At 38.3% G+C, this 14,774-nt stretch overlaps 1 protein-coding gene across 5 annotated transcripts in view; it reads right to left on the bottom strand.

The window, feature by feature from the left end:
- The window catches only part of Nf1 (neurofibromin 1), a 291,489-nt gene extending 291,018 nt beyond the window's left edge, over positions 1 to 471 (bottom strand). For all 5 annotated transcript variants that reach the window (XM_072300264.1, XM_072300271.1, XM_072300269.1 and 2 more), the window contains exon 1: positions 282 to 471. In XM_072300264.1, coding sequence (XP_072156365.1) covers positions 282 to 350 — 69 coding nt within the window. In that variant the 5' untranslated portion in view covers positions 351 to 471. The remainder of the gene's footprint in view (positions 1 to 281) is intronic.
- Between the last annotated feature and the right edge of the window lie 14,303 nt (positions 472 to 14,774).

The raw sequence follows: 14,774 nt of genomic DNA, 5'->3' as shown, positions 1-14,774 counted from the left end.
CCGTTCAACAGAGAAGAAAACGTCATAAGTACTACATGATCGATTTGAGACATTAAGTAATGACATAGTGCTCAGAGAGATTGAATGATGTGCTATCATGAACGAAAATATTCTACCCACCCAGTTCATTCATGAACACAGAGGAGGATGAGAAAAGGTTTCCTCCCACATACATCCCTCTGATGAGCTGAATCCCATTCATAATAAGAGAGGGCATTATTGATTTTTAGAAGAGTGGGGTAACACGAATTTGCATTGATTTAACAAAGTTAGGCATTTACCTGTTCTTCAAACCTGTTAATTAGGGATGAAACCCATTCGACAGGTTTTTGAGTGGCCATGACGTACATTAACTGAGAGTGAAATTAATGTTATAAATTAATATGTCACGAAATGTCTCCATGATGAAATAAATGTTGTTTGTACTAGAGTACCTGTATAGGGAGAGTAGCGACAGAGAATCTGAAACTCCGAAAGTCCATCAGGCCTTCACCGATGCCCCCGCGAATAAAGTTAGGGCCCAAAAGGGCAGCCAACCTATGAATTTCGAATGTCCAGAGCGATTTACAAATACAATTGTTACGAACCGTCGTTTAGAAAGCATGTATTTGGTTTACTTATTTTTGCGAAAGAACGCTCATTTATGTACATTCTTAGCCATCTTGGTTAGAATTGAAATCTGTAGGCTGGCAGTGAAATTTTGTGTGTTAGAAGTTGCTCAGAATAGGCTAGGCTCAGAAGGGTGGCTGCACCACAGATTAGTCCAGATCGCTAACATCGGCGGAAGAGCGTGAGTAGCTTTGTGAGCGTCATTGGCGGGAAAATCCATGGGCATTTAAAACTAGGAACCAAAACTGAAATTTTGGCTATTTTCAGCAGATTTTCGGCGGGAGAATACTTCTTTTTCAGATTTTTGTGGGATGAAACGTTCCGAAGAATTCAAGAATTAGTTTCTCAGTAGAATTTATGTAGTTCAATATTTCTAGATTAAATAATTAAGGTGGAAATAAATAAAGAAGGAGAATTAATTAAAATACGAGTAAACAAGGCTAAAAATTATTGAAACACTTAAAGGTAAGACGTTTCGAGCTGCTTCCAGCTCATTTTCAGCTGCAAAAACACATAAAAACAAGTAAAAAATTGAGTGGCGACCTGACCTCAGCCGTTATCACGTAACCACTCATAATAACGGCTGGGGTCAGGTCGCCACTCAATTTTTACTTGTTTTTATGTGTTTTTGCAGCTGAAAATGAGCTGGAAGCAGCTCGAAACGTCTTACCTTTAAGTGTTTCAATAATTTTTAGCCTTGTTTACCCGTATTTTAATTAATTCTCCTTCTTTATTTGTATAATCGGGCTATGTTTTTGTGCTTTATCGGTGGAAATAAACAAATCAGAGTTCATCAGTATACTGAGTAGATGACATTATTGAAGAAATTTGCAGATTATAATATATCATATTTTTGAAGTTTAAAGCCTTAGAAACCGAAAATTAAAGCAAAATCCTGCCAAAATGAGACTTTTGGTTCCTAGTTTTGAATTCCCGCCAGGCCCCCATGAGAGCAGTTAATTGCTACCAACTGTTGTAAGAATATTGAAACAGAATACTTAGCATAACAGTACTTGATAAAATCTTATTTGATCAAAAACCATTATTACACATTACTATTTATACTTTTTTCAAGCTTTATAATCAGATTCAATAGGAAATTTCTCTCGATCCGGTCAAGTTCTTTCACTACTGGTAGTGCCATCAATTTTCTAAAGTTGCCTAACCTGTAGCGAAATTACTCACGCTTCTGAAGCATTGGCTAGATTGGATGTTAGCGATCTGGACTAATCTGTGGGCTGCACTTTTGGGCCCTAAATTTAAGCCCGCCATGAACCGATCTGTCGCTACTCTCCCTATACAGGTACTCTAGTTTGTACTCAACTCACCTCTTGTTTTTGTGCAACAACAACATAGAGTACATAGAGTCGTAATGTAATTGGGAGAGCTGGCGCCACTTTTAAGCATTTTCCATGTCCCGAATTCAGGAGTAACATACATTAATGGATTCATTATGGCTTTGGATATCTATCTAAAGCAAAATTTGTACAAATTAATACCGATGGAATTAAAAAAAGTCGAAAAAATACAAGCAGTCCTTGATTTCTCCATGAGCCACCGTGTTAAAAAATTCCGGTTGGTTCACACTTGGTATAAGTCAGAAATTAAATGCCTGTATGAATATTATCCAGGAGTAATATACATCAATTTAATGTGACTAATTTTTTGTGACTCTTATTTTGATTGCTAAATGTGTTCATGATGTTAATTATTCATGAAATTTATATGAGATTTAGTTGTTGTACATTTTAATACACATGAATTTTGAATTTGAATATATTTCTTGAATTTCGGACGAAAACTGACTCTTGCTCTTCTTGATTATTCGTAGGTACTTCAAAAAAAGAAAAAAGGAAAAAAAAAAAAAATACATGACAACCTCTTTAATTTAAAAAAACAACGGACCAGTGTCCGACACGTTCAATGCCTTTTCTCCCTGTCCAATAGTATTATTAGGACGCTTTTTACTTTATTTTCATCCTGCCATTTCTTATACCTCAAAATTATGGAAGTAGATTCCGAAAATAGATCGTATTAATTGCATGCAGGTATACTTCGTTCAGTTATTCAACGTGGCAACCCCCCCTCCCTCCCTTCTCAAATAACCATCCAAAAATGAAGAATAGTAAAATCGTTGGTCGTTTTGGATGATTAATCGTTAAATTAGTCACATGTATTATAGCTCAAGCTCCAAGCCAAATTGTAAAATAATTATTCCGGTATTTGAGCGTGAATTTGATATTTTTCGCAAATTTACCATGTTTTAGTTAACGATGGAGTAAAACTGACTTCAGATTCGTGATCAGCGACCCAAAAAACGTATAAAAACATGTATTGCATGCCAACAAAGGTGATACTCTAATTAATGCCGCCTAGATCTGGCTCTGGAACCAATGTGCGCCGCGCCTAGTGCATCACAAACGCCTCGACGCCGGGCCATTAATCTTCGTTTATCTCTCTGAACCGCAAAAAACCGCAAGATATCTCTACAGATAATGAAACTACATGAAATTCTGCGTCACCTAGTACAAGTCTGATATTGGTATTCGCCGGTATTTGATACATTCCAATCCTCTGAAGTTTAAAAACACAGATTTTTCACAGCAGGTGTTAAAGAAATAGAAAATATAAGAAAAAATGATGAGGAAATAAAATAAATGATTTGATTTACTTCTCAGGGGCTCTGCCATGCTGGAAAACCATCAATTGCATAACCTGTTGCGTGAACACCATCAGTACGGAACGCATTTGGTGCGTCTTCCATCTGGGCTTCCAGTCTTAACTGTTTACGCTCACGGTTCATCATCAATTTTTTGATAACAAATAAGATTCTGGTGAATTTAATCACTGATTTGGTGTCAGTGGATATCTGAGAATGAAATGCAGCCTCTGGTAGCTTTCTACCAAACACTTGAAATTACGACTTTTGAGCGGCTAGATTGGTCGTTTTCCCCACTGTGCCGCGGGGATTCGAACCCCAATCGCTACGGTGGAAGGCCAGCACATTGTCACTATGCTATGACCGCTATATGACTTGCGTGTGCGAATTGAAGCCTCTTATACGTGGATCGGCGCTTCGCAACCTCACAACTTATGTCTTTGCGTTGACTGACACCGATTTTTCATTGGATTTTTTTTTTTTTTTTTTTTTTTTTTTTTTTTTTTTTTTTTTTTTTTTTTTTTTAATTTTCCCTCCTCTGTATTTTATTTCATACCTTGAAATACGGTTGGTAAAATAAGGTTCTATTGGTAATCTCATCATTCTGTCTCTGTAAAATTACCAATAATAGTGAGATGGCAAAGTTACCGATGGACCTTGGGAAAAACGCCAATAGTTTTTATCGACTGTGGTAGAATTACCGAGATAAAATGGTAAAGTTACCGGGGATTGATTACCAATAAAAGTGGCATTCTTACCTGAAAAAATCAGTAAAAATACCGGTTTTCAGGTAAGCTTACCAGTCTGTCTTTGTAACATTATACTAATAATTGATAAAAAAAAATGAGATGGTTAAGTTACCAACGGATCTCGGTAAATACGGCGGCGGCGGAATAGAAACATCTTTCATATGCGTCATTCATGCGTTAATGAAAAATTGCAATTTATTGCATTTTTCTTATATTTTCTATTTCTTTAACACCTGCTGTGAAAAATCTGTGTTTTTAAACTTCAGAGGATTGGAATGTATCAAATACCGGCGAATACCAATATCAGACTTGTACTAGGTGACGCAGAATTTCATGTAGTTTCATTATCTGTAGAGATATCTTGCGGTTTTTTGCGGTTCAGAGAGATAAACGAAGATTAATGGCCGGCGTCGAGGCGTTTGTGATGCACTAGGCGCGGCGCACATTGGTTCCAGAGCCAGATCTAGGCGGCATTAATTAGAGTATCACCTTTGTTGGCATGCAATACATGTTTTTATACGTTTTTTGGGTCGCTGATCACGAATCTGAAGTCAGTTTTACTCCATCGTTAACTAAAACATGGTAAATTTGCGAAAAATATCAAATTCACGCTCAAATACCGGAATAATTATTTTACAATTTGGCTTGGAGCTTGAGCTATAATACATGTGACTAATTTAACGATTAATCATCCAAAACGACCAACGATTTTACTATTCTTCATTTTTGGATGGTTATTTGAGAAGGGAGGGAGGGGGGGTTGCCACGTTGAATAACTGAACGAAGTATACCTGCATGCAATTAATACGATCTATTTTCGGAATCTACTTCCATAATTTTGAGGTATAAGAAATGGCAGGATGAAAATAAAGTAAAAAGCGTCCTAATAATACTATTGGACAGGGAGAAAAGGCATTGAACGTGTCGGACACTGGTCCGTTGTTTTTTTAAATTAAAGAGGTTGTCATGTATTTTTTTTTTTTTTTCCTTTTTTCTTTTTTTGAAGTACCTACGAATAATCAAGAAGAGCAAGAGTCAGTTTTCGTCCGAAATTCAAGAAATATATTCAAATTCAAAATTCATGTGTATTAAAATGTACAACAACTAAATCTCATATAAATTTCATGAATAATTAACATCATGAACACATTTAGCAATCAAAATAAGAGTCACAAAAAATTACATTGAAAGAAAAATTTCACTGGCTACGAGAGGAGGTGAATATTCTTGCGGGTAATTATCACATTTTATAGATTCAGACAATGGTATGCCAAAAAAAGTAGGTAAAAGTCGCAGCTTTTGTGATTTAGTCGCAGCTTTGTTGCATTTATATTTTTTTCTTTTATTCCTTTTCATTGTTATAATTATTGTTTAAGTTATTCTTAAATTATTATTATTTGTTGTTTATTGTTATTCGTTGTTTATAAAATTATTTAGTTATAATGCTATAATTTCTATCTTTTCTTTCTTTTTTCTCCATTAATTTTTAGATTCTTCTTTATTTCTTTTTTCCTCTTCTTTTCTCATGCTGTTTCAGTGTTTGATTTCATTGTCTTTTCACAATTCAAAAAGTATCTTCGTATTAAAAAAACGCCTGTATCGATGAAAATAAATGTTATTGTCTTGTAAACTGAATAGACCCACTAATTTTTAATTTCACATTTTTACTGTACGTAACATTCAATTTTTCAGTGTACAATGCCATTAAGTGATGTTATAATTGATTAGATTGTTTTGAAAGAAGTGTAACGCAACGCAGAAAATCAGATAATTAAGAAAATTCACGTAAAGTGAACCAAAAGTAGGTGTAAAAAGATGGTCCACCAAGCTCTTTGGATTGGGCCATTGTGCGGCGAAAATATAGCCCAAGGGGGGTTGACAAAATATTTTCTTGCCTCAATTTGGGTCCCCTATCCTTTGGCTACATTTTTAACCCAAGAAACACGAATAAAAATCAAAAGCGTTGACAAAGGGACTTTTGAGCGGCTAGATTGGCGTTTTTCCCCACTGTGCGCGGAGGCTCCGGGGATTTTACGCTCGTCTTCGTCAAAGGACCTGACGGCTGAACCTAACTGCAATCGGCTGACAACTTTAACCCCTTTTTTTTGGCGATTTTATCAATCGCTAGGATCATCAACATCTGAGCGATCATCCTCGATCTTATCGCGATAAAATCGCAATTTTTTCGGGCCGATAAAATCGCAATAAAATCGCGAAAAGATCGAGGATAATCGCTCAAATGTTGATGATCCTAGCGATTTTATCGCCGATAAAATCGAGGATAATCGCGACTTTATCGGCGATAAAATCGCGATTTTTCCGTTGAAAAATGCTACTTGGGTTAATTAATGTTCGACAATGTTGTGGAAAAGCACGTCGATAGTCCGTCCAAGCATCGAAGGAGAAGTACATTTGCATGAAGGTTTGTCAATTCTGGCTTAAAGTAAGTCATGTACCAGCCTTCCACCTATCAGCACATCTTAGAGCGCAAGTTTTCTGTCAAAGAGAACCAATTCTGCATTTTCAGCCAATGATCTACCTTTTTTAGAATCCTTTCAGATGTTCCAGTGACTTACTTGAAAATTTCAAAACTAAAAAAGATTGTTAACCGTGAAATTGTATGATGTGGCAGTTAATCAGTATTTGACTCTGAAATATATACCCCGCATAGATCTTGATTTAAGAGTTGTAAAGTAAAGTCTTCAAGAAGAGTGGGTCTTCAAGAGTTCTCAAGACCCGCGCAGGGTAACAGAGGTGGAAAAGTCACACGTAACCCAGAGGATAGTCGACAAGGGATTAGTAAAAGACGTAATTCACCAAGTACATATATTTACTTACGGTGAGTTCTCATCAGTTAATATAAACATAACCTCACTTTCTTCTTTTACAAGGAGCATAGAGTACAATAGAGTCGCAAAGTACTGGATCGCCGATGAAGTCACTTTTCGAGGCTGTTTTGTCCAGTTCTCCGGAGACTAGTGTGCGGCGACTAGCAATGACGCATACGCAGAGACTCGCGCTCAGCGCTCCCCACTCCCGACAGTCCCGACTCGGCTCCGTTCGTCGGCTAGACACACACTGAACCAGCTAAAATAAGTAGGCCGGTAATAAGTCTGAAATTGAGTCCATATATGAATACTAGGGGGCTACGCCCCCTGGCCGCTACGCGGCCCAACCCCCTGAAGGCGCTCCGCGCCATCAATGGGCCGCTTCGCGGCCCTATTTTTACCCTCCTAGCAGTGTTAGTTTTATTTTTCTCCTAAAAAATTACGATATGAGGTATACTTTAATTTTAAACTTTACTTAAAATTACTTTAAAATTAAAAGGACGTGTTTTGGAATGACTGCTTGATGAAATATTGCAGTAAAACAATGAATAATGATAGTGAGGTAATAATTAGGATTTCATGAGTCGGGGATCGAACCTACACCAAGTTCATAGTGGACGCACACGACGTCTCGGACGACTCGGCCACCGCTCGACATGTGATTGCCAGCGCAAATCTTGTGTAGATAAGTGTAGAGCTGATGCGCAGGCTACACAGCTACTGCGCAACCTCCTTGACCATTGCGCATCCTCCCGCGCATAGCGGTAGCAGTACCGGAGCATTCTGTAAACTCAGTCACTTTTACAACGTGATTTTAAAAAAACCTGGGTCCTTTTTCCAAAATCTGATTAGAGCGGGCTCATCTAGGGCCAATTACCTGTCGATTTACGCAAAAATCATGGAAATCGGCCCGGTAGAACGCTCAAACGAACTATGACAAAAAGTATAAATTTACATTGTTTAAATGGGAGAATTCGCAACTTTACCACGTAATATAAAAAAACCTAGGCCATATTTTGAAAATCTGAAAAGAGTTGGCTTATCTAGAGACAATTGTCCGTCGATAGCCGCAAAAATCATGAAAATCGGCCCGGTAGAACGCTGGAACTAAGCGTTACCAGTTTCGCAAAATTAGGAGGTCTCGGAGCTTATAGTATAGAGATTATCCCGGAGTAACATACATTAATGGATTCATTATGGCTTTGAATATCAATTTCAAGCAAAATTTGCACAAATTAATACCGATGGAATTAAAAAAAGTCGAAAAAAACACAAGCAGTCGTTGATTTCTCCATAAGCCACCGTGTAAAAAAATGCCGGTCGGTTCACACTTGGTATAAATCAGAAATTAAATTCCTGTATGAATATTATCCAGGAGTAACATACATCAATGGATTCATTATGGCTTTGACTATCTAATTATAGCAAAACTTGCACAAATTAATATCGATGGAATTAAAAAATGCCGAAAAAACACAGGCAGTCGTTGCTTTTCCCGTAAGCCGCCGTGATAAGAAATGCCGGTTGGTTCACACTTGGTATAAGTCAGAAATTAAATCCCAATATGAATACTATCCAGGAGTAATATACATCAATGGATTCATTATGGCTTTGACTACCTTTAAATAGCAAAATTTGCGAAAATTAATGCTGATTGAATTATAAAATACCTAAAAAACACAAGCAGTTCTTGATTTCTCCATAAGCCGCCGTGTTACAAAATGCCGTTGGGTTCACAAATGGTTCACAATTTTCGGAGCACACGCGGCTCGGAAACGCATGTTCATGGATTGGCTTCATCGCCGCTCCAGTACTTTGCGACTCTATTGTACTCTATGACAAGGAGCAATAGAATATATATAGATAGCAGCATAGAGTAAGAGTAGTTAGAGGTAAACTCTCCCCTATAGAAGCCCTAAGAACTATACCATCATTGCAGCCTGATTAGAGCTTTTTTTGAAAGTTGATTTCTTCCTTGCGGAAAAAAATCAGCGATTCGCGAAAAATTTGAAAAAAAAAAAATAGGAATAGTTGGTTAATAAATTAGGTATCATATACAAGAGCTCCGCAGAGTGACGGAAAATTTCAAGGGAGATATTGTGGCAATTTCACGTAAAACTTATGAAACTTATGCTAACTTATGCGAATGAATGAGGCTGCTTCTGAACCAACCAAAAAAAATTAAAATTAAATTTTGAATTTTTTATGAGATGAACTTCGTTGGAAAAAAACATTGTTAGTTGAACTTGCAAATCGTCGGCGTGATTTGTTACAGGCTGCGGAACCAACCCGTAAAAAGTGAGTTAAAATGCATGTGAATATCCACCGAAAAAATTAAATTGCTGATTTAACAGTTTTGTACTTACCTGCAAACTGTCCGACTTGTTCCAAATGAGGGGTTTGGAGGACAAGGCGCATAAATGCAGTTTTTGAAAAAGAGGTTGTTCCATCTACCATTGAAACTGGGCCCAGAATGAAATCTCCTCATCTTTTCAGGTATCAAAGGGCATGGTCAGGGACACACCAAAAATGGTTGAATTTTTTCCAAATTCCCCCCTGGGGAGGGGGGGGGGGGGTTATATGAAAAACGGTTTTTTGGCTATAACTTTTGAACGGTTTGAGATATCGATTTGAACTTTTTTAAATGAAAGGTCGTTTAAAGAGCTTTCTTTTGGTGTATTATGTTTAATAGTTAGGTCAATTTTTGACCAATTTATGGCCTGTCAAAAATTTTCCATGAGTCCAAAAATCAGATTTCTGTAGTTTAGAGCAGCGACGATCGCATGCAGATGAACAAAAAACTGTTCAAATTATAGCCCTCTTTCTGACGGTTAAAATGAGCCCAAGATCATCTTGGGGAAACGATTTGTCTCCGAGTTATGCTTCTTCAAAGTTGGCGCGGCGGGGTCCGCTTCCGCGGGGCAGCGCTCCGGAGTACGATAGTTCACTCCCACCCCCCTCCCGTCATGCCACGCGACGCAAACCGAGGAAGACTACCTTTAATGATCATTTGAACAGATAAATGCACACAATATACGCTATTATGGTGTACAAGTATTATTAAAATTATATTAATATAATAAATAGAAGAGTGGAATCTCACCGAATTTATCATCACCGCAATCCATAGGATCATCGGCAGTGTGATCCGCATTTTCATCCTCATCTTCGTCGTCTGAAAAGCCAAAATCGACTTTTCTGAGAGGGAAGCACTCGTTCAAAAAGGCTGAAGGCGCTGGTTTTTTGTGATAGCGCCCGTAAAACAAATACCACAGTATAGTTACGACGTGAGCACAAGGATTGATGGTACGCGCACCGTTCTTACATGTGCAGTAACTTGCTTTAATGGCCTCGCTGGATTTTTTACTGGTGTCGATTAATATAAATATATGATATTATTTTTTTGATTTATGCCTCGATAGGATCCGCGATCGAAGAAAAAGAGGCGAATTTACGGAAATATCATATTTTCGAAAATCTGGCAAAAAGTCATCCTTCGTCACTTGAAAGCAATATTTTCCATTAGCAAAATGGTCTGCAATATAACTTGCTGCAAGTCCAATTTGATAACTTCCAGAGAGGGTGTCAAGATCTTCGCTCCTCCACTGTTCTAATTGTTTAAAATGATCTGTCGTCAGGTTTTCAAAAACTACTTTTTTTTGGAGCCATTTCTCGTCCTCAACAATTTGTTGCATAATATTCGGCTCATTTAATTTTTGGAGCATTTGAATGGCAATTTTTGCGTCGTCACCATCACTTTGCAGGCGTTGAAAATATAAATTATGTATCGCGGACACTATGCGATAGTCGTCAAACAAATTGCCGGATCCAGGTATATTGCTTCTCATTTTATAGAGCGTTTTCAATATAATTTTAATAATACTTGTACAACATAATAGCGTATATTGTGTGCATTTATCTGTTCAAATGATCATTAAAGGTAGTCTTCCTCGGTTTGCGTCGCGTGGCATGACGGGAGGGGGGTGGGAGTGAACTATCGTACTCCGGAGCGCTGCCCCGCGGAAGCGGACCCCGCCGCGCCAACTTTGAAGAAGCATAACTCGGAGACAAATCGTTTCCCCAAGATGATCTTGGGCTCATTTTAACCGTCAGAAAGAGGGCTATAATTTGAACAGTTTTTTGTTCATCTGCATGCGATCGTCGCTGCTCTAAACTACAGAAATCTGATTTTTGGACTCATGGAAAATTTTTGACAGGCCATAAATTGGTCAAAAATTGACCTAACTATTAAACATAATACACCAAAAGAAAGCTCTTTAAACGACCTTTCATTTAAAAAAAGTTCAAATCGATATCTCAACCCGTTCAAAAGTTATAGCCAAAAAACCGTTTTTCATATAACCCCCCGCCCCCCCCCCTCCCCAGGGGGGAATTTGGAAAAAATTCAACCATTTTTGGGTGTCCCTGACCATGCCCTTTGATACCTGAAAAGATGAGGAGATTTCATTCTGGGCCCAGTTTCAATGGTAGATGGAACAACCTCTTTAAGATATTAATGATATTAAGTAAAACTAGTCTTAATGCATATTCTGTGGAAAACTCGTTCTAAATTTCCAATTATAAAGCATGAAAGAGTCAGTTTGAGCTTTCTCTCCGCCATATGGATCCATGTAATTTCGAAACTTTAAACACGCATTTCTCGGAATAGCAAAAACTGCACTTATGCCCCCCAATAATATCCTTTTTCAATAATGGAAAGCTAATTGAGCTACGGGGGTGGTTGCATTAGCATTTTTTAATTGTAAAATTAACAATGAAACACGTCGAACACTTCTTTTAACCACAAAATTGTTGAATCAGCAATTTCATTTTCTTCCGTGCCGCATTGCAAATTTGATACTTCATATGTGAATTTCTAAGACGAACGCCGCACGTTCGCCTCAAAAAAAGCGTGTGTGGGTGGGTGGGTGCTTAGAAGAGCTGTAAAATACGTAATTCTGAAATTCAGATTTTTTTCTTTCTCCCTCATCTTCATAACCTGTGTAACATACTGCACTACTCAAAAAAGAAGACGAAAAAAAACTTAACGTTTTGTATGATCCCCTTCCTCGAATTAGTATTCTCTAAGTAATGAATTTTTAATGAAATTTCGAAATAGTCGGCCTCCTAAGCTGCCGTGCTAAGGAAAAACGCCGTATGAACATTCAAGGGTTGCCAAATTTCCTTCGATTTAATGTTAATTTTTGAGGAAATTTATAAATATTTTCCCTTGAAATTTTCAGGACTTTTCGGTGGAATTACGAGCGAAATTATCTGAAAAAGTGGAGGGAAAATATTCATGAGTTTACCAGGAAATTCGTGTTTTTCAAAGGAAATGTGGCAACGCCTGAAGGTTCATACGGCGTTTTTCCTTTGCACGGCAGTATGGTGTAATGGTTGTAGCGCCAGCTCTATGATCGGGAGGTCCCGGGTACGATTCCCGGCCAGACGATCCGAGTTTGATGGTCTCAAACAATAATTGTTGCTGGGACTGGTTGAGGGGTTGGAGGGGGACGGGAATAAAGGGCAAGGATTGGCCCTTGTGCACTATTTGAAGTGGTAAAAAAAAAAAAAAAAAGACCTCATGAATTTTAACATCTCTGCGCCCAACGCCCAAAACCGCAGGGGGACGTAACGCCATCGTTTTTTTACCGGCTGATGAGAGCAGAGAGCAGGGGAATATATTTTGCTGTCGACGGACTGATCGACCAACTGCCACAATCTCGGCATTACCATCCGATCATCCATGTTCTGTAGTATCATTGAACATTTATCAAGAGAGTCCAAATGTCGCTTAAGAGCTACTTAATTTCATTGATATCCTTCATATATGGGCTGGGCCATTATCGGTCCGAGAAAATCAAACTAAGATCAACGAAGCGGCACACGCAAGAAAAGCAACACAGTTCGGGGTCGTTTCGGCAGAGTTATGTGGACTACAGGGGTCAGTCGAGAAAGCTATTTGTTTTGAACAATATGTATCGCCATCAATTTTCATTGCGATCAATCCACCGTCCAACTGGCTTGTTGAGAAGAACGGGCATTTGCCGATAGGTCTCCCGCCTTCATTTCGTTTAACAAGCAACACATCATACACCACAGACTGGCAACATTGTAGGAGTTTCAGCGCTCTCTGTCGGCTTCTGGCCGCAACCCCTCTTGGGTCACATTGCCACAATCGATTCGATATATCGCAGGGGAGTCTTGTGGAGGTAATGCCGTTGGAGGTAATGCAGTATTGCCGAGCGCCGCGCCGACAAAAATAGTTTCGACACAAACGGCGAGCAGGAATCGATATATCGAAAATCCCGCGCGCGGAACAGATTTGAAGCGGCGCGCCGACAAAAATAGTTTTGACACTCACGGCGCAAATATATCGAAAACCGGCGCGGAATCCGGAAATTCAGAGATTTTCATCGAAAACGGGTTTTTTCTTTCCGCGCGCCAGAAAAAATTCCGCGCGCGCAAGAAAAGGGTTTTGACCAGAGTTAAGAAATTTCATGAAAGATTATAAAAAGAAATTTCATGAGGAAATTTCAAGAAATTTCATGAGGAAATTTCATGGGGAAAAAAAGAAATTTCATTTCATGGGAAAAAAAGAAATTTCATGAAATTTCTTGTGAAATTTCAAGAAATTTCATTCGATGAAATTTCTTTTAGCAACTCTGGTTTTGACACTAACGGCGTTCCATAGTATGGACTAGAGTCCCTTTATATCCAGAGTTACGACAACTCACTTTTGGTTGGGCCAGGATTGGGCTGAAAGTGGCCTAAAAAAAAATCCAATTCTGATTATTGGTTCTCGCTCATGGAGGCCGAAACGAGTGCACCAAGATGGCGGTACCTCGAATGTGAACAAGAATAATGAAAATATTACCTAATTGTGGTTTATCAAGAGTAAATTGTTATTTCCATAGGTCCAAAATGAAAATAGATTAAGAAATTATTCACAAACCAATCTCATTTTCTTTTTAATTGATCACTTTGTTGATGTTGTTGTTTTTGTGTGACAGACATTGCAGGATTCCTGATCCTTATCTGAATCCCATTCATAATAAGAGAGGGCATTATTGATTTTTAGAAGAGTGGGGTAACACGAATTTGCATTGATTTAACAAAGTTAGGCATTTACCTGTTCTTCAAACCTGTTAATTAGGGATGAAACCCATTCGACAGGTTTTTGAGTGGCCATGACGTACATTAACTGAGAGTGAAATTAATGTTATAAAATTAATATGTCACGAATGTCTCCATGATGAAATAAATGTTGTGTGTACTAGAGTACCTGTATAGGGAGAGTAGCGACAGATCTGAAACTCCGAAAGTCCATCAGGCCTTCACCGATGCCCCCGCGAATAAAGTTAGGGCCCAAAAGGGCAGCCAACCTATGAATTTCGAATGTCCAGAGCGATTTACAAATACAATTGTTACGACCGTCGTTTAGAAAGCATGTATTTGGTTTACTTATTTTTGCGAAAGAACGCTCATTTATGTACATTCTTAGCCATCTTGGTTAGAATTGAAATCTGTAGGCTGGCAGTGAAATTTTGTGTGTTAGAAGTTGCTCAGAATAGGCTAGGCTCAGAAGGGTGGCTGCACCACAGATTAGTCCAGATCGCTAACATCGGCGGAAGAGCGTGAGTAGCTTTGTGAGCGTCATTGGCGGGAAAATCCATGGGCATTTAAAACTAGGAACCAAAACTGAAATTTTGGCTATTTTCAGCAGATTTTCGGCGGGAGAATACTCTCTTTTCAGATTTTTGTGGGATGAAACGTTCCGAAGAATTCAAGAATTAGTTTCTCAGTAGAATTTTATGTAGTTCAATATTTCTAGATTAAATAATTAAGGTGGAAATAAATAAAGAAGGAGAATTAATTAAAATACGAGTAAACAAGGCTAAAAATTATTGAAACACTTAAAGGTAAGAC

The sequence above is a fragment of the Bemisia tabaci genome, chromosome 1, assembly GCF_918797505.1.
Source record: "Bemisia tabaci chromosome 1, PGI_BMITA_v3".
NCBI classification, from domain to species: Eukaryota; Metazoa; Arthropoda; class Insecta; order Hemiptera; family Aleyrodidae; genus Bemisia; species Bemisia tabaci.
Note: the sequence above shows the minus strand (reverse complement) of the source record. Positions and strands in the feature narration are given on the sequence as shown.